This window comes from Gouania willdenowi, chromosome 9, assembly GCF_900634775.1.
Source record: "Gouania willdenowi chromosome 9, fGouWil2.1, whole genome shotgun sequence".
NCBI lineage: Eukaryota > Metazoa > Chordata > Actinopteri > Blenniiformes > Gobiesocidae > Gouania > Gouania willdenowi.
Genome location: NC_041052.1, coordinates 4,872,616 through 4,890,651, shown reverse-complemented (window position 1 = coordinate 4,890,651; position 18,036 = coordinate 4,872,616). Strand labels below are relative to the sequence as shown.

Here is an 18,036-nt window from a genome sequence, read left to right as displayed (position 1 = left end):
ACTCCAAAAGCTTGTGTTGGCGCATCGTTAAATGTTATAAATTCAAGATAAAATCAGGCCAGCGGCCGCTTCCTGTTTCATTTATGCTGCAGTACCATACATGAACTGCTGGGTGCAGTGTCGTTTCAGCATTTACATTGTGAAGAAGAATTGCGCAACAGAAGAAGAACCAACCTAAAGTCTCAAAAGTTTCACTGAAAACTTATAATACACACCTGAGGTAGAACTAACATCTGTGTCATGAAACTAACAGTAATATGTTCAAATCAAAGCAGCAGAAAACTATGTTATGAAAACAAATCTTTTTTCAATGAATTTGGGAAAACTGTAATGAGAACTTTTAACCACTTGGGATGGTGGGGGGGGCAATGCTGCCTCTGCCCCCTGCAAAATAATATTTGTGAAGTAGAGCGTGTGCATTTCAGAATTTATATTACAAATTTGCATAAAATATATATTTACGAAACAGATTATGTGCATTTGTGAATTTGAAATACAACTGCGAAACAAAGCATGTGAAAAACGTGTAAAAGCACGTGAAAAACCCTGCAAGAGTTCATTCATTACGATACGATTCTGATTCTATACATAAATGATGGTGTAAACATATCGTGCTAATTTCACCTAATTTTTGCAGTCGTGCCCTATGAAATAAAGATCTACACCAGTGACGAGTTTGGCGCTGGGACGGACGCAGACGTGTTCATTGTGTTGTATGGATGTAAAGGTGTGTGCACACAGCAGAAACACCTGTGTGTCAACAAGCGAGAGCGACGTCTGTACTTTGAAAGAGGTGCTGAGGACATGTTTATAGTGGAGGTAAGTGTGTGTTTACTGCACATCCTACAGAAGTGTAGCTGCTGATGTGGAAAGAGTGAGTTTTCTCCCCAGCTAGAGGACATCGGGGACATTATTGAAAAAATCCGAATAGGGCATGACAACAAGGGCATCAACCCAGGCTGGCACCTTGACAGAGTGGAGATCAGGCGACAGCTCAGGAACGGAAAGGTAACCAACATCTAAGACTCTCTGTGCTGTAGTGAAATGAGAAGATGAACAATTAAACATCCTTTGGCTCACACCCCTCCTCTGTGAGCTGAGCCAGGCTCATGATTGGTTTGTGTTTTCACGCTAGGGTTCGGAAACCACTATTTTCCCATGTGAGTGTTGGCTGGCTAAGTCTGAAGATGATGGCGAGACGGTGAGGGAGCTGGTCCCCTCAGACATTATCACACAGAAACTCCTCAGGGGAGGGACGCTGAAAACCACAGAGACTGAGGTGGAGGATGCTTTGGAAAGTAGGTTCGCAATGATTTACAGTATGTGGGGGATTGTAAGCACGAGCATGCCTTTATTTATTCTGCAGATATCACTTTATAGAGTTCAACTGAGAGCCAGTACGAAAATAATACTTTCATTTTTCAAACAACGGTTATTCTAAAAGATAACTTCACACTAGGGATGGGTACCTTTCATTTGAACCGATACTCTATACCTGTGAATCGGTATCGGTACTCAACAGTACCAATTTTGAGTACTTTTGTTTGGTAATAAAATTTTAAATAATGAAATCTTAAACTGTTCCAATTTATCATTTTTTTTGTCATGATGATAATAATAACTAAATAAACATTAACAAATATATCAAACCAACATCCATTTGTTTGTATTGCAGCAATATTTGTTTCACAAATTTATTCATCATGAAAACCCTTAGCTACAACTACAGAGTGTTTTAAAATTACACAAAAAAACTATTGCAATGCAAAATTAAAAAAGTACTGTTTACATACCTGTCAAAATAAGACATTTATTACTAAAGAGAAACTCTGGTAAACCAACTCACCACTTCAGTTTACCAGTTCACCAGCAGAACCTTGACCTCCCAGCCAAGGTGGATAAAAGGAGAAGCTTCAGTTCTCCTTCAGTAATTCAATTTAAAAAGTGACACAGACATATAAGGAATAGATGTATAGATTTGTTACAGATGTATAAAGAATATATCTGGTTCTGTCATTTTTCACAGACGTATAAAGAAGCTTCATACATTATTATTATTATTTCACATTGTGATAAACTACCTACATGTTTGATCCGTCAATACCAAGATCACATTGTAGTTGAACGTTGCACATTGTTACTTTTGTACTTCATAGTCGGGACTAATGTAACACTATGAAACGCACTGTAATTTTAAATAAACTAAATAAACATATTTTTAGTTAAAGAAAAAAAAAGTCTTGGCTAATAAACCTTGCACTCTTTTTCATTGCTTCAAACATTAAAAAAGTAGCAACAAAGTATGAACTTGTTTTTTATAATTTTGTTTCATTTATTCATTCATTTATTTATTAATTATTTTTTAACATCCTTCACAACAGGAAATTATTTTTAACTTTTAAAACATTTCAGGAAGACTTTTATTTTTGTCCCGACAGTCACGTAAGACAATGATAACAGGATTGTTTCCAAACTGAAAGATTCAAACTTCGGGATGTGTTAAATCATCATGAATATGATACATCGCACTCTGGACATGCGGGTTCACCAAGCAGGACGTTTGTGGCTGGATATGCACTTGACCCTTGGAACAAGTGCCGAGTTGTTTGTCTGTCGATTCTTTCCGTGGAAGACGTGGAGGACATCTACATAATTGGAATAATGGTAGGAGGCATGCTGCTGATCAGAGCTGGTGGCTTCCTAAGTTGGAGGCCTGGCTTGGAAGTTAGGCCACTCATTGGATTACAGCAGAGAGACCCAGGACAGAAGGCTATTGAAAATTGACATAGCCTGTATCAAAAACACATTGCTTATCTCCTTTTCGGCTCCCCAGCCAGCCATGGCTAAAGCCAAGGTTGACTCATCTCTTACCGCCAGGATGTTTCTGCAGAGCTCTTACCCCCCACTCCCTCCCCCTGCTCCTTCACTACATTCCCACCTGGAACTGTTGATGCTGAACTGTTGCCACACGTCATCTGGCTGTTGTCAGTAGCGCAGCTACAGGTCTTCAATTTCAGATGCCTTCATTGGCCATCTTCCCGCCACCCCCCCTCCCATCCGTGCTACATGGAGGCGTGGTAGCAGCGCCCATCGGCAGCACGCCCATGTCCCCAAATGGCTAGAATCTTTTCTTCTTCCCACCCGACCCCCTCCCCCAGCCCACCTCCTACCCAACCCTACCCACGTGCCTTGTCTTGTGTTCTTTGACTGTGTCCTGCTTAAATTTATGTTTGCAGAGGCGTTTTTTTTCCTGGTTTTACACTGCCTTCTCTGTTTAGGGAAACCATTCTCAAACTGGCTGTTTTCCCCTCACCTCTCCTCCTGTTGTTTATCCCTTTTTCACCTAAATATGTGGGCACCGCAAATGGCTGCTCCGGTGTGTTGATGTGTGGTCTTTCGCTGCAACTACCAAGTCAAATTCCTAGCATTGTTCTAAACTGTACCTAAAGCATTCTGAATCTGAATCTGAACATTTTTCGTGTTGATCAGTAAGTTATTTGCCATTCATTCAAACCTATTGATGACACACAAAGTTGCACAGTTTGAGTTCCAATTGTTCCAGCCCACACTAGATTATAGAATATGCAGTAACATCTAGCAACTATGTTAAAATTACAAATGCAAATGCACCAAACTACTGCACACCCAGATAAGAGGTCTAACTTTTTCATGTGTGCATACTTTATACTTGTATTCACTTTAGTGTCTTTCTTCTCTCACAGTTCACACGTACAAAGTGTCTGTGCGTACAGGTGATATGAACGGAGCAGGAACCGATGCCAATGTCTTTCTCACTATCTATGGAGACCTGGGAGACACCGGAGAGCGCAAGCTTTCCAAATCTGAGAAAAACAAGAACAAGTTTAGTCGAGGGCAAGTAAGTGTGTCAAAGCGTGACTGCATCGACTGCCAAACTTGTGTCTTTTTCCTCCTGCTATTTAAAACTATTTAAGACTATGTTCTCTTTAGGTGGATAAATTCACTGTTGAGGCCGTGGACTTGGGCCAGGTGTTCAAGATCCGTCTCCGTCATGATAACTCGTTGATGGGAGCTGACTGGTACTTGGACCAGGTGGAGGTGATGGATGTGGACACAGATGAGGTTTACATGTTCCTATGTGAACGCTGGCTGTCAATGAAGAAGGAGGACAGGCGGATAGAAAGGACTTTCTATGTCAAGGTGAAGCCTGGTTAAGTTATTATTTTTCACATTTCACCTCCATATTTTCAAAATCCGTTTTTGATTTTAGGGTTATGAGGGCGAAAGAAATCTAGATCCCTATTCCAAGAAGATGGCTCAGGCCAAACTGGGATTGGACCGGAATGCCAACAAGAAGAAGAAAAAGAAAAAGGCGGCAGTGGTAGAAGAAGGTCCAAGTAAGGCTACAATTATAAATATGAATAAGATAATCCAGACATGGGACACTTTAATCAAGTGTTTCTCAAAGTGCGTGGTGTGCCCCCACTGGTGGGGAGCGGAGACATGACAGGTGGGGTGTGACAAACAGGAGGACATTTTCTTTTTCGTGCCAATCTTCTTAAATGCCTTTCTTCATTGAAAATAAAGATCATTAACACTAAACCAAATGCCTACACTCAAAGAAAGTAATAATAAGAAGCCTAAAAATGTAGCAGAAATTAGAAGATGATTAAACTATTAGACTGCATTAGATATAGACCGGGAACAAAATGTAATGTGGAACTAACGTGCAAAAATAATGATTTACGTCGACATGTACTTCACATGAAGTGGAAAAATAAACAAACTTTTAATAGCTGACTTAAGAAAATGTATTTAATTTATTGTTTTTTTAAAGGTATTGTGGACGATGTTATTTTGGCTTCAACTTCCGGGTGGATCATCTTAACTATTGGTCCTCCTAATTTTCAATCATTCTGTTAATATGTTTACATAAGGCAGACGTACGTGCTCGTGCCCAGTGAGCATTGGGTCCTTTGAAAATTGATTTTCACTGACTGGTGGCGAGTCTGACATAGTGGGAAAAGTGCAAGGTAAGCTGAACCGGCAGCTTGTATGAGCGATGCCGACTCCAACTTGTAAACAGAGCTGTGCACGCTCTCTCGCACACGTAGGCATTTCCTCTTGGAAGCAGGTTGAGGGTTGTGCATGTGCAGAGGGCGTTTCTTTTCTAAACTTTGGGAAAATCATCCTTTATACCTTTAAGCTTTTAGGCACAGATTATAAATAGGTTTTTGAGTTTTGATTTATTTATAAAACATGATATTACTCGATCCCTGTTAGTTCATTTCATTCGCATTCACATTCTTAAGCTTTTTGGCACAGTTTGCAAGCAATGTGTCATTATGACCTGTATATGTTACTACTGCATTTTTAAGTTCGTTTTTATGCTGGTGATTAGTTTTATTTTGTTCAATTCATTTGAAAGTGTGTTATTTGTCAGGATTATTTGGGGCAATGGGCACAGGTAGGGCTTGTAAGTTTGTGAACCACTGCTTTAATCACAGCAAGTTAGAAAAATGACCAATGAGCGTCATTTTGCCTTTTCTTTCTATCATTTATTCCCTGTTTTTGGAGTCTTGTGCAACTTTTGGTTGATTTTGTGTATTTCGGTTGTTTGATGTTTTGTTTATATTTCTTTAAGATTTGTCATTTTGTTTGTAAACTTTTGGAGCTGCACAAAATCCGACCGAGAGCCACATTGACCTTTAGCTAATTTAGGATGAATGGTGATAAAATGCAATAGACAGTCGGGAATCTTGACAGTCTATCATTGCCCTGAAATAGAATCAGATTAAACCGTAATCAAAAATCTGATCTTTACTTGGTCTCTGTCCTTTTCTCAGTCATCCCCTATCACTTCACCCTGTCCACGGGGGTGGACCGTGAAGCCAGCACAACAGCCAGAGCCTACGTCATCATCATCGGTCCCAACGATGTGGAGACAGACCGGTTGTGGCTGGACTTGCCGGATGGGAAGAAATCCTTTGCAGTCGGATCCATGGAGCACTTTGTGTGTTATGGAACTGACGTAGGAGAGATGAAGAGGGTGGAAGTGAGAATCAGAGAGAGATTGCCTGACATAAATCTGTGAAAGTGTCTTCCCTCTTCAGAATCCTTTGATTGCACTCACTATAACGCACTGAAGTTAGAAATTCAAATTAAGCAACTCCAGCTCTGTAATATTTCATTTGAGTTGAATTTTTGGTATAACATGAATTTAAAAAAAAATGTCCAAACACATATCCACTCCCTGTTCTCTCAGCTCGGCCATAATGGTGCCACCCCAGAGAGCTGCTGGTTGGTGGATGAACTGTCGGTTGCCGTGCCAACCAAAGGCATCAAGTACATCTTTCCATGTAAGTGCTGGCTGGCTAAAGACCGGGGAGACGGTCTGACGGCCAGACTCTTCAACGTGCTGGACTCCAGCACCATCGGCATTAACCGCAAAGTGAGTGACCATGTGACCACGTGGTAGAGTGACGTGTTGGACAACCTTCACTACTGTTTTAGTGAGAGTCAGAATTCTCCCTCACTCTATTTTTAGATGACATGCTTTGCTTTTTAAGGTTGTTTACTCCGTCACAGTTGCCACAGGTGACACTCAGTCAGCGGGAACGGACACCAACATCTTCCTCACAGTGTTTGGAGCCAATGGGAGCACAGAGGAAATGCTGCTGCAGAAAAATGAGGACAGGTTTGTTGCTCAGAAACCAGTTCAGTCAACATCCGTGAAAACACCAAACACTGAATGGTAGGGATGTAATGATTAATCGTAAGGCAGTTAAAAATTGATTCATAGGTATCACGGTTCACATCGATGCTCTGAAAATTGAATCGCAGTACTTATTTTTTTACAGCAGAGGGCGCTATATATCCTCGTTCAAAAGTGTAGGCGGGAGGCATCTGCTACTACTTTCTTTCTGATTGCCTTCTACGCTTGAACATGTTCATAAATGATTAATTACCACTTTAGCACCAAAAGAATATCTGTAATATTACGTGAATATCTGTAAAAGTCACGTTTTTCTATTAGGTCTGTCTGCTAGCATAGCATCTCTTCTTCATGCCAACCGACCACTGGGTTACCAGCGCCCTCTGCTGGTCCAAACAAATATCTGACGTAAATACAGTGCAGACCGGTTTTTTGTTTTTTTTTTAAGTCCAATTGTTAAGACACAAAATACATTTTCTGTTTTACTTTTAAAAAGATAAGGAACTATTATGTAGTTTTGCATTGTTTACTATAGAACCAGAATTTAAATTAGTAGGCTTCTTCTTCATTTGTGTTATTCCTTTTCTTATTTCATTCAAGATTTATTTTTAGTTAAATTGCATTGTTTTGATTAGTTTATCAAGGGATTCTTTTGACAATGAAAAATAAAATGAAAATAGTACAGTATTTTCTAGTTTTTTTTCCTCAAAAAAATAAAAGAATATTTTTTCAGTCATCATTTGTCTACACTCCCATTTCGTAAAATAAATCGTGAAAGAATTGTACCGTGAATCAAATCGTATCGAGTTGAGTGAATCGTTACATCCCTACTGAATGGACAGAATATGAATTTTTCATTGGAGTTTCCAATGGTTATGTTTTCAACCTGGCCAGAGAGGTAAACTCAAACTAATACAGATTAACTTTGTTCACTCTAGATTTGAAAGAGGGCAAGAAGACACTTTTAGTCTGGAGATTGATGACATTGCTCCCCTCAAGAAGATCCGACTTCGAATTGATGGCAGCGGATGTCGACCTGACTGGTTTCTTGATAGGGTAACATAACTAGTGCTGTCAAGAGATCAAGAAAATTTGTGTGATCAATTAATTATGCTCTGTAATTACTTCATCTAATTAATCTCGTTTTTAATCTTACCTAAAATTGCTTAGAAAAGCCCTCAGCTTGAGGTATTTTACATTATTGTGGCAGATCAAAAGATTGATATATAACAAAGTGGTTTTATAAAGTCATTTATTGTTTTTAACAGATATTTCAACAACATTGTGCAGTGTGTGAGACTAGTCCCAAAGACTGCTGCCACCTTTAGTTTCGACCATCAATGGGATATATTGTTGTGTACTGTTGTCAAATAATGGAAAATATAAATGAAATAAAACATCAGGTCCATGTGTAGTGCTATAAGTTAGCACATCATAAACATTAAAAACACTATTCTGAGCCATACAGTTATTGAACACCAAACGTGTTGCTTTTTCTCACCTTCAGATAATAATAGTTATCCAGTTACTTTGTTCATTTGTCACTCATGAACTTGTTCATTTTGGCTCTGAACCCTGTAATCTTGTCCAGTGTGGATTGGGGACACGACATGCTCACAGCATGTTGCAGCTAGTATTGTCCGGCTGTCCGTGCTAGCTGCTACGTGTTTAGCATTGAGGTGGTAGCGGAGGCTGCAAAAGCTCCGGTGATCCACAAACTCGTTTTGCTAAATTTGCACACAACTGGGCTTTTGTTCTTTATCCAGTGTTTTTATTTAAGCCAAAATTAACTCCAACAAAGCTGAGAAGCTCCGCAGTCTCCTGTCTTGTTATTGTATCTTGTTTTTTTCCCTATAATTAATTAATCTTAAATTAATGCGTTAAAGTGACAGCCCTAAACACAAGAACCGCAGAAAACACAATCCAATTTGTACAAACAGATGATTTAAGTTCTTTCTGGAGCACAGAATAACTTTATCATTTCTGATAACTACGATCAAGAACATCCACTAAAAAAAGACCACTAATTACTTTCAGATGATAATGCGAAACCTAAACACAGACGAGGTGTTCGAGTTCTCCTATGAGGACTGGCTGTCCAGGACCAAGGGGACGAGGAGGACTATGAAATGTGAGCTGGCAGCTGTGGTGGATGAAGAAGAGATGGTGGAGAAAACCACCTACATCATCCAAGTCAAGACCAGCGATGTTGGAGGTGTGTATAATTCAAAAATGCAAGGAAGGAAGAACATGTTTGTGTTTAAACTGTTTTATTTTATTGACGCTGGCACTGCACATAAATGTGATGATATTACAGGTGGTGGAACCGATGCCAACGTGTTTCTGATCCTGTTTGGGGAGTTTGGGGACACGGGGTCGCTGTCTTTGAAGGAGAGCACCAACAGGAACAAGTTTGAGCGCAATATGAAAGACGTGTTCCGTTTTCCTGACATGCTCAGTCTGGGCGAGCTGTCTAAAGTCAGAGTGTGGCACGACAACAAAGGTCTGTTGCATCTTCACTCGATTCAAATGTTGCGGCTTCTTATGTTAGGTCTGTTTAAGCAGAGGTGTAAAGAGTACTGCTATATCCTACTCAAGTACAAGTACTGTTACCTGATTGAAATTGTACTCAAGTACAAGTATGTTAAGTTGGAGTTTTTCTGGAAATTTCATTATTCAGGGGTAGATAAAAATTTCTTGAAAAACTATCTGGAGTTTCTGAGAAATCTGTTTATATATAATTTTTTTTGAAGTTTTAAAAAATAGCTAACTAGTCTTTTTCTATGGTCTACTGTAGGTAGTCATTCATATACAGTAGTCTCTCGTTTATCGCGGGGGTTACGTTCTAAAAATAGGCAAAATCCGCGAAGTAGTCAGCTTTATCTTTTTACAATTATTATACATGTTTTAAGGGTGTAAAACCCCTCATCACACACTTTACACACTTTTCTCAGACAGGAATTAACATTTCTCTCTTGTTTAAACACTCAAAGTTCAAACCTTCGTAGATTTTATAACGTAAACCTGTTTTCAAACATACAGCGCTTCAGAGTCACACTGCTAGTGATCAGACATTGATGCCGAACGCATTCAGTCTTTGTTGACGATGACGTCAGGTCGTCAACACAGACACAGGTCTGTCCACCCATTCAACCATGGAATAGAAGCTTTGTGTGACCACCTGGAGCTGTATGATATGGCCTTTATAACCAGGACCGGACTAGGAAGGATTAGGCGAGGAGGAGGTTGTAGCAGGTAAAAGTTCTCTCTGTAGCACTGAGCTAGGATAGCATTAGCCGCTAATCACACCGGCTTTTTTCACCGGTGGTTTATGTTTATGAGAGAAGAAAAAGGTGTGCAGCTTCTCGCTTCAGCAGGCAGTGAAACTCACCGAGTTGGATGTGTCGCTGGTGGGTGAAAGCAGCATTTGCCAATCAGGACACAAAACAAAATGCGCGTTCATACACTGTAAAAAAATGCATTCAAATTTGCACTGTAAAAAAATCAGCGAAACACTGAGGCTGCAAAAGAACCCCGTTATAGTGAGGGACTACTGTACATCAATGTATACAAGACCCACCTTCATCCTATAGACCCCTATAAAATCCCTATAAATGGAAACGAGCGCCTAGTTTGCCCAGCTAACAGGCTTCGACTTCCTGGAGCGGACTCTGTCAATCAAAGGGAATGTGTGTGTAAACTGTGCACGGAAATGAGGACGCATGTCACAACAGCAAACATATATCACTGAGCAGCATAGTGTCATGGAGGAGCGCTCCCAAGCTCTTCCCTCAGAAATGTCCATCGCCACGATGACCCATAGACCTATATCAATGCGTCCCGATGCGACCGTGTGTTTCGCGAAGCACGTGCACAAACGTAGAGGTGGGGCTTCTGGTAGATTGCAGAGGCAGGGGGAGGAAGAGGAGCTGTTGAGTGCGGGACATCGAGACGTACTCTCAGAAACTCTGGATTTCAGCTTTAATATACTGTTAAAAAAAAAGACAAAATTAATCTTGCTGGAACAAGTACAAGTAAGTAATACATAAAATGTTCAAGTAAAAGTAAAAAGTAGCTCAATTAAATAGCACTCAAGGTCAAAGTTACAAGTTACTTTCAAAAGCTACTCAATTGCAGTGTTGTGAGTACTTGTAATTAGTTACTTTCACCTCTGTGTTTAAGGCTGTCGGAATGCTTTTCTTTCTGAAAGCAAAGAGTACTCTTTCTAAACAGGTCCGGCCCCTGGTTGGCACCTGGAGTACATCGAGGTAAAAGACGAGATCATGGATGAGACCTTCAAGTTCCCCTGTGACCGTTGGTTAGCTAAAAATGAGGATGACAGGCAGATCATTAGGGAGCTGGCTTGTGCCAACAATGACAATATCGACCTCAGTGAAAAAACTAGTGAGTAGCAAAGAAAGACTTTACACACTCAGTCGATTGCAGCGGGTGTGAAACATCTGTCTCTCTGTTGCGGTACAGAATACGACATTGCCATAACAACTGCAAACACAGACAATGCCTCAACATCGGAAAATGTCTGGATCGTGTTAGAAGGAAGGAAAGCTCGATCTAAAGAGTTTCTTCTTGAGAATAAGAAAAAGAAGTTCCTCTGGTAGGTCTTTGAAGAGACTCTCTACGCCCCGTGGCTCATTGTTAACCATAGTGCTATGGTCCTAGAAATTCTCTGCCCCACATGTTTTGTTTTTCAGTCTCTTCTATCATATCTTTCTTCAAGTCTCTGCTCTCCTGAGAGAGATTCCCACGAGACGTACGATAGGAAACACTCTGAGGCAGACAAATGATTTCAACCCTATACTGTTCAGAATCTAAACACTATGACAAACTGCCTGTTTTTGCAGTGGTGCAACCGATTCCTTTGAGTTCTCGTCCAAACACTTGGGAGAGATTGCCGGCATCTGCATTGGTCACATCACGAAAGACGGCAAAAAGGTTAAGGGTAAATCTTTCTGGCACGTTATGGAGGTAGTGGTGACAGAAAAGGAACTAGGAAACAAGTGAGTAGAATCTGTTGTAAGCTACATGTCATTTAACCAGAGGTGTAAAGAGTACTGATACATCCTACCCAAGTAGAAGTACTGTTACTTGATTTAAATTGTACACAAGTACAAGTAAGTCATACATAAAAGGTAGTGGCTATCCATACGGTTGTCATATCGATATACCGACATTCTGTCGTACGCAGCGCCCCTCATTGACCAGTTTAGGTCATGTGACTAAGACTAAACCTAACTGTAAACCTACCCCTAAAAAATGTTGCAATAGAGGGTTGTAACCTAACCCTAAGAGGCTACGTACGTGTACTTTGGTAAACGTACCAGTAGCACCAGAGGTTGTCCGTACGACAACCGTACGAATAGACACTTTCTACATAAAATACTGAAGTACAAGTAAAAAGTAGCTCAATTAAATAGTACTCAAAGTAAAAGTTACGAGTTACTTTTACCTCCCACGTTTATTTTTGGTATTAAATCTTGCCACTGTGCCCTTGCATACAGTAAACATCTCATGTATAAACTTAAAACTTTAAAAATTCATGTATTTTTCTTAACGACATCTGTATAAAATAAAAGGTTTGGCAAAATGTAAAATTCTTTTTAAAATAAAATAACACCAATGAATGAATTTGAAAATCATACTTAGGAGAAAAAAAACAATTTGTCAAAATACAGATTCTTATTCTTTCATTTAAATTGTCAAGATTTTTCAACTAATGTATTTTCTTCTTATAACCTTCTTACAAATTGTTTGAACTGTTTGAGCTCTGTATTTTCTTCAGAGGTGCAAAGATTACGGATATATCCTACTCAAGTAGTACTTTTACTTCATTGAAATTTCACTCAAGTACAAGTACATGTAAGTCATGCATAAAATACTCAAGTACAGGTAAAAAGTAGCTCAATTAAATACTAACCAAAGTAAAAGTTACTAGTTACGTTCACCCCCCCCCCCCCCCCCCATGTTTATTTTTGCTAATAAATCTTGCCACGGTTCCCTTGCATACAGTAAACATCTCGTGTATAAACTTAAAAAGGAAGACACCAAATCTTGCACAATTGGAACTTAATTTCTTTTCCACAAAGGCATCTGTATAAAATAAGGGTTTGTCAAAATGTACAATTCTATTAAAAATAAGATAATATCAATGAATTGAATTGAAAATGAAAAAATATCAGGCTCTATGTATAAATAAATTTATTAAATTAAAAAAATGGTGTAGTGCATTACGTTTGCTCTGGTTGGTCGCCTATGATGCGATGCATTTGTTGTCTGGTCATTTAATTTTTTGTAGTTTCACAATGTCCGTTGATCATTTTAAAACAACAAATAATAATTTACTCAGTAACTGTTGGGTGTAGGAATGTAACAAAATCTTTCTCATCCTGTCCAGGTATTTTTTCAACTGCAATGCACAAATCCCCCTGGCAGCCAAAAAAGATCAGTTCTCAACATTTGAGTGCTACAAGTCAGTGGAGAGTTTTGCCAGCAAAGTTCGCAACTTGGTTCCCATCAAATATGAAATCATCATCATCACGGGAGACGTCAAAGGAGGCGGTACGGACGCAAACGTTTTCATCACCATTTACGGCGTCAACGGGGACTCCGGAAAGCGACACCTGCAGCAAAGGTTTCGCAATCTTTTCGAGCGGGGGCAGACAGACCGCTTCGTGGTGGAGATGCTGGACCTGGGGGAGCTGCTAAAGGTCAAAGTGGAGCACGACGCCAGCAGCTCAAGCTCTGGGTGGTTCCTGGAGTTCGTGGAGGTAACGAACACGGCCAACTCAGTGACCACCATCTTCCACTGTGGGAAGTGGTTGGACAAATGTAAAGCTGATGGACAGATTTACAGAGTCCTTTACCCCAGATACTAAGAGGACACATTAACCCCCTGTGTCGGTGAGCATGAGGTTCTCCTTTCGAACACTTGTTTTTCTACCATGTATAATTTATACAGAAAATGTTACAGAACAAAACTGAATGAAAAGTTGTCAGTTTTACAGGTAAAATTGTGTTTTTTAAGTTTGTGCCATCGGTTTATTCTGCTTCAGTTTAAGATCCAGAGTGGAAATCCAGGCGTCTGTATCTTGTAAACGTTTAAAGAGTGACTAAACCTAGAAGTTTATGTTGATTTTAGTCTAGGCTGAAAAATTAAAAATGCCTTGATTATGGGCGGGGCTCCTGGAGCAGTTAAAACATGCGTAGTCTTTACAATAGAATCTCCAATAGAACAATCTATGCTATGCTAACAAGTAAGGGTGTAAGAAAAAATCAATTTGGTAATATATTGCGACATTTCACCGCGTAATTATTATTGCGATTGAAAAAATGTCCAAAAAACATTTAACTTGAATTACAGTTAGTTACCTTTTACTTGTTCTTGTAAGTATAAAAAAATAAATAAATAAATTGCATTCCCTACCGATATGTACTTGTACAGGTGAAATTTGTAATTATTTATATTGCGATGTATCGCTGTGTATATTGTATTGTTTAGTATCTGGAAATATTGTATCGTGACATGCAAATTGTGTATCGTATTGTCAGATTCATGTGCACACCTCTACTGCTCAGTACTCACTATTCCTCTCTATTCACAATTCTCTCACTCCATTCAACTCGCTCCGGATTAGTCGACAGATGCTTGTTTTTATTGAAGGGGCGGGGCCAACAGTGGTCACCAAAACATGACAAACCACCATTCTCAGCCAATAGTGAAATTCAATTGTAATAGCCGGGATTCAACCCATAGAGGGCAGTCACTTTTATAATGCGCAAAATAGAAATACTTTGACTAAAATGTCAAGAGTTGGACAATAATTCATCAGCAACACTACTTCATACTAAATACATTTGTTTTTAGCAGACTTGTTAAAGTGACGGCAGAACTTTTTATTCTACGAAGTTTTATGAATCCATAAATTCTCATCCTTCGTAAAGTTTTTTATTTGATTTCTTTGATTTCCGATAGAAACCACAAATATGTTGGGTTTTTTTCTCAGCATTTTAGGCGGTTTATTTGAAAAACACATACAAAAAGATCATATACAAGACAATAAATAAAAAAGAGACAGAACAGTTTGGGTTAAGCTATGCAAATTTTTGCATCATCATTAGTAATAAATACAGTACAAAATCCACCCAGAGTGAATCTAAAGATTTTCCACAATATTCACTGATCATTGTTATTCTTCATTATGATTTAGCTATTGCTTTCATATTATTGATACATACTTCTACTTTTCTATAAAATACTCAAGATCATAAAACATTGCGCGGTTACAGCAAAACAGCAGTGTGTTGTACAAAGATGGCCACTTCCCTTTTTCACTGGCAGGTTAATAATATTTTTTTTTTTCAGCAGCAAAGAAACATCTGAAATATTCAAGAAGGTACAGCATCATATTAAACACATCTACAGAGCTACTCCCACATACACATAGGAAAACCTGAGAAGGACATGCATTAAAAAGCTTGTGCTTTAAGTTCTACTGTTCATTCCGGTTCATCAGCTTGAGTTAATACTATGGCTACTGTCCAGTTCGCTCTGGAGTTATGGGGGTTTACACTGTGAGGGCCAGTGAGAGCACGAAATAAAATCAGAATAGGAGTAAGACCAGCCAGCTTTGTTTCAATCCAGTACATGTTATAGTAAGAATTTGCAGGATTAGTAGAGTATTAAGAAGAAATGCACACCGAAAACGTAGTTAGCTTATTATACCCAGGTGTAAAACATCTATATTGTAGAACCACAGTACACCAGAAGTTTGCTCAATAAAGATCAATGGCTCAAGTTAGCATGTTAGATACGTCCCGATTTCCCCACACAAAAGCAAATGCCAGCAGTACATTAAGAACAAATAATATTAATAATACAGCTCGTCAAGCGGGTCCTAGTACGTACGTACGCGCACAAATTCAGATTCAGATACGGTGGATAATCGTAAAAGATGTGATCACACGTGGAGAAAAATGAACCCAAACGTGACTGGGTATGTTTTAGTTTTTATGTTCAGAAATGGAAATCCAAAAACAAAAAAACAGTGGTTATTTGATTTTTGTTTTCAAATTGAAAAACTAAAATTGGAAATCAAGGCGTATTTCTTTATCAGGGTCAAGAAGGGATAAATAAACATTTAAAAATCAGTTGATTTTTTTTGAAAAACAGAAATACCTGAGGACAGAAACAAAAAAATGCCCGTTTTTCTTTATGGTGAGAACGGAAGTTGTTCTTTTCAAAATAAGAGCACACATATGAGGACGCTGCTATTTTTCTGGCCTCAAAATATATGAAGTTAACTCTATATTTTCCCTGCTGTTTAAAATGTCTTTGGAACCGTACTCCGAAATTATTTTTGAAATGACAAAACAAGGCTCGTCATTTGCAGAAATCGCTGCAAATATATCGCACCAAAGTGGGAGTGGCAGAGGTTTTTCAGCAAGATTTTGCACAGAAATAGGTTCAACGCGACTCACTGATGCACATTTGGAGTTCGATGTGGCAAAATCCATAAATGAGGTATGAACCTGAATCTCCATTTTGCTAAGTGTGTGTTTTCATAGGAAGACAAGGAATCTTTAGCAACTTTAACTCGTAACTATGTGCATTAATGACAATTATCAATTATAATTTAACAAAATCTGTATTTCTAGTGGCCATTTCAAACCTCACTATAAAGACAAATCCCATATTTCAACACAATGCATATATATGCGTGTGTGTGTATATATATATATATATCAGTGAGTCACATTAAACTATTTTCTGTGTAAAATCTCCCACTTTGATGCAATATATTTGCAGCGATTTCTGCAGATGACAAGCCGTGTTTTGCCATTACAAAAATGATTTCAGAGTATGGGAAAATATAAAGATAAAAGTCCTCATATGTGCTCTTTTGAAAATAATAACTTTCAGTCTTCAGCGTTTTTTTGTTTTTCTCCTCTGGTATTTCTGTTTTGTTTTTTTTGTTTTAGAAACAAAAATTGAAAATCAAACAATTTTTAAACGTTTGTTTATCCCTTCTTAACCCTGATAAATAAATACGCCAACGAAAATCAAATAACCACTGGTTTTTTTGTTTTTGGATTTCCATTCCTGAACGTAAAATTCAATGACCAAAACATGCACTGACCAGAAAGTAAGGGTTGTGCCCACAAATCTGCTTTTTAGGACAAAGTGGGAGGATGTTTGAAAGCGTAATGAAGTCAAACGAAGGAGACGACATAAGTGGAATGTGATCAAATCCACAGCACCATGCTGGCTAGAAATGTATTAGGAGAGACACTCCCAGTCAAATTCTCAACAAGAATCATTTTTTCTTCTTCTTTGTAAAAGAAAACACAGACGCATGCACAAGCATCCCCACCTACCAATGCATAATGAGGTATCATTTTTTTGTAATATTTTGTCTTATTTTAAATAAATATATTGATTAAATTGCAAAGTTATGAGATAGACACATTGAATATTCCACCACAATAGCTAGCTAGCTACAGTTAGTAATAAATAATGATTGTTAAATACTTAAGGCATCTTTAAATCACAGCATTCTATGTGAACTAGCAAGCCTCCATTTTTCATCCATCGGTAGTTTTTTGGATGGAGGATTCATACAAACAAACAAACAAAAAGAAAAAAAAGAAATAAAATGCAACACAAACAGTCAAGTTACCCTCCAATAGTACACAAGGAAGCATGGGAATACTTAGAAATGAGTAAGAAAAACACAAAACCAAGGACAAGAACCCACACCACCAAACCAAAAATAAAAATAAAATCAGGCAACTCCATATTATAGTGCATTTACAAAACACAAGCTACATTAGAACGACAATAAATACGTTTTTTTGCAGCACTGCAGCTTTTTCTTCACCATGGTTTGAAACGGACAAGGACTGGGCATATTAGTACCACGTCCAGATTGGCAAATGAGCAGAAAAACAACAAACAAACATTTAATTTAAATAAAGAACACAAATGTATAGGAAAGGGGAGGGTGGGGGTCAAACAAAACAAAAAACCTGGTGAAATCAATTAAATGTTGACAACAATTGTTTGGTATTTTTCAAATGGATGGCTTTTTCTCCCTTTCACCCTCCTTCAAGTGAACTAACGCCAACATGGTTTCATGCATGATATAGAGAAAACAGCTTCTACCACTGAAAAGCATCACAGTTGTTCTAGCAATACCATACACGGGCTAACCATGGGAGAGACAATCATACACATTCTAGCACTTATCACAGGCAAACTAGTTTGGGTTCTCCCTGTTCAAAAACAAGACAGTCATATATTTATCTTCTTTTTTTTTTTTTTCCAC

The 18,036-nt window shown here is 38.6% G+C and overlaps 1 protein-coding gene across 4 annotated transcripts in view; it reads left to right on the top strand.

Moving 5' to 3' along the window:
• Positions 1-14,001, top strand: part of loxhd1b (lipoxygenase homology PLAT domains 1b) — a 36,683-nt gene extending 22,682 nt beyond the window's left edge. The window contains exons 28-44 of one of the 4 annotated variants that reach the window (XM_028458274.1): positions 638-819; positions 892-1,008; positions 1,136-1,298; positions 3,723-3,877; positions 3,970-4,179; positions 4,250-4,376; positions 5,826-6,034; positions 6,245-6,338; positions 6,568-6,676; positions 7,633-7,750; positions 8,732-8,909; positions 9,012-9,197; positions 10,928-11,098; positions 11,177-11,309; positions 11,433-11,465; positions 11,557-11,712; positions 13,107-14,001. In XM_028458274.1, the coding sequence (XP_028314075.1) occupies positions 638-819; positions 892-1,008; positions 1,136-1,298; positions 3,723-3,877; positions 3,970-4,179; positions 4,250-4,376; positions 5,826-6,034; positions 6,245-6,338; positions 6,568-6,676; positions 7,633-7,750; positions 8,732-8,909; positions 9,012-9,197; positions 10,928-11,098; positions 11,177-11,309; positions 11,433-11,465; positions 11,557-11,712; positions 13,107-13,587 (2,822 nt within the window). In that variant the 3' untranslated portion in view covers positions 13,588-14,001. Of the gene's footprint in view, positions 1-637; positions 820-891; positions 1,009-1,135; positions 1,299-3,722; positions 3,878-3,969; positions 4,180-4,249; positions 4,377-5,825; positions 6,035-6,244; positions 6,431-6,548; positions 6,677-7,632; positions 7,751-8,731; positions 8,910-9,011; positions 9,198-10,927; positions 11,099-11,176; positions 11,310-11,406; positions 11,466-11,556; positions 11,713-13,106 lie in introns of all 4 variants that reach the window. The other 3 variants (XM_028458272.1, XM_028458275.1, XM_028458273.1) reach the window with 3 other exon arrangements.
• The last annotated feature ends 4,035 nt before the right edge of the window (positions 14,002-18,036 follow it).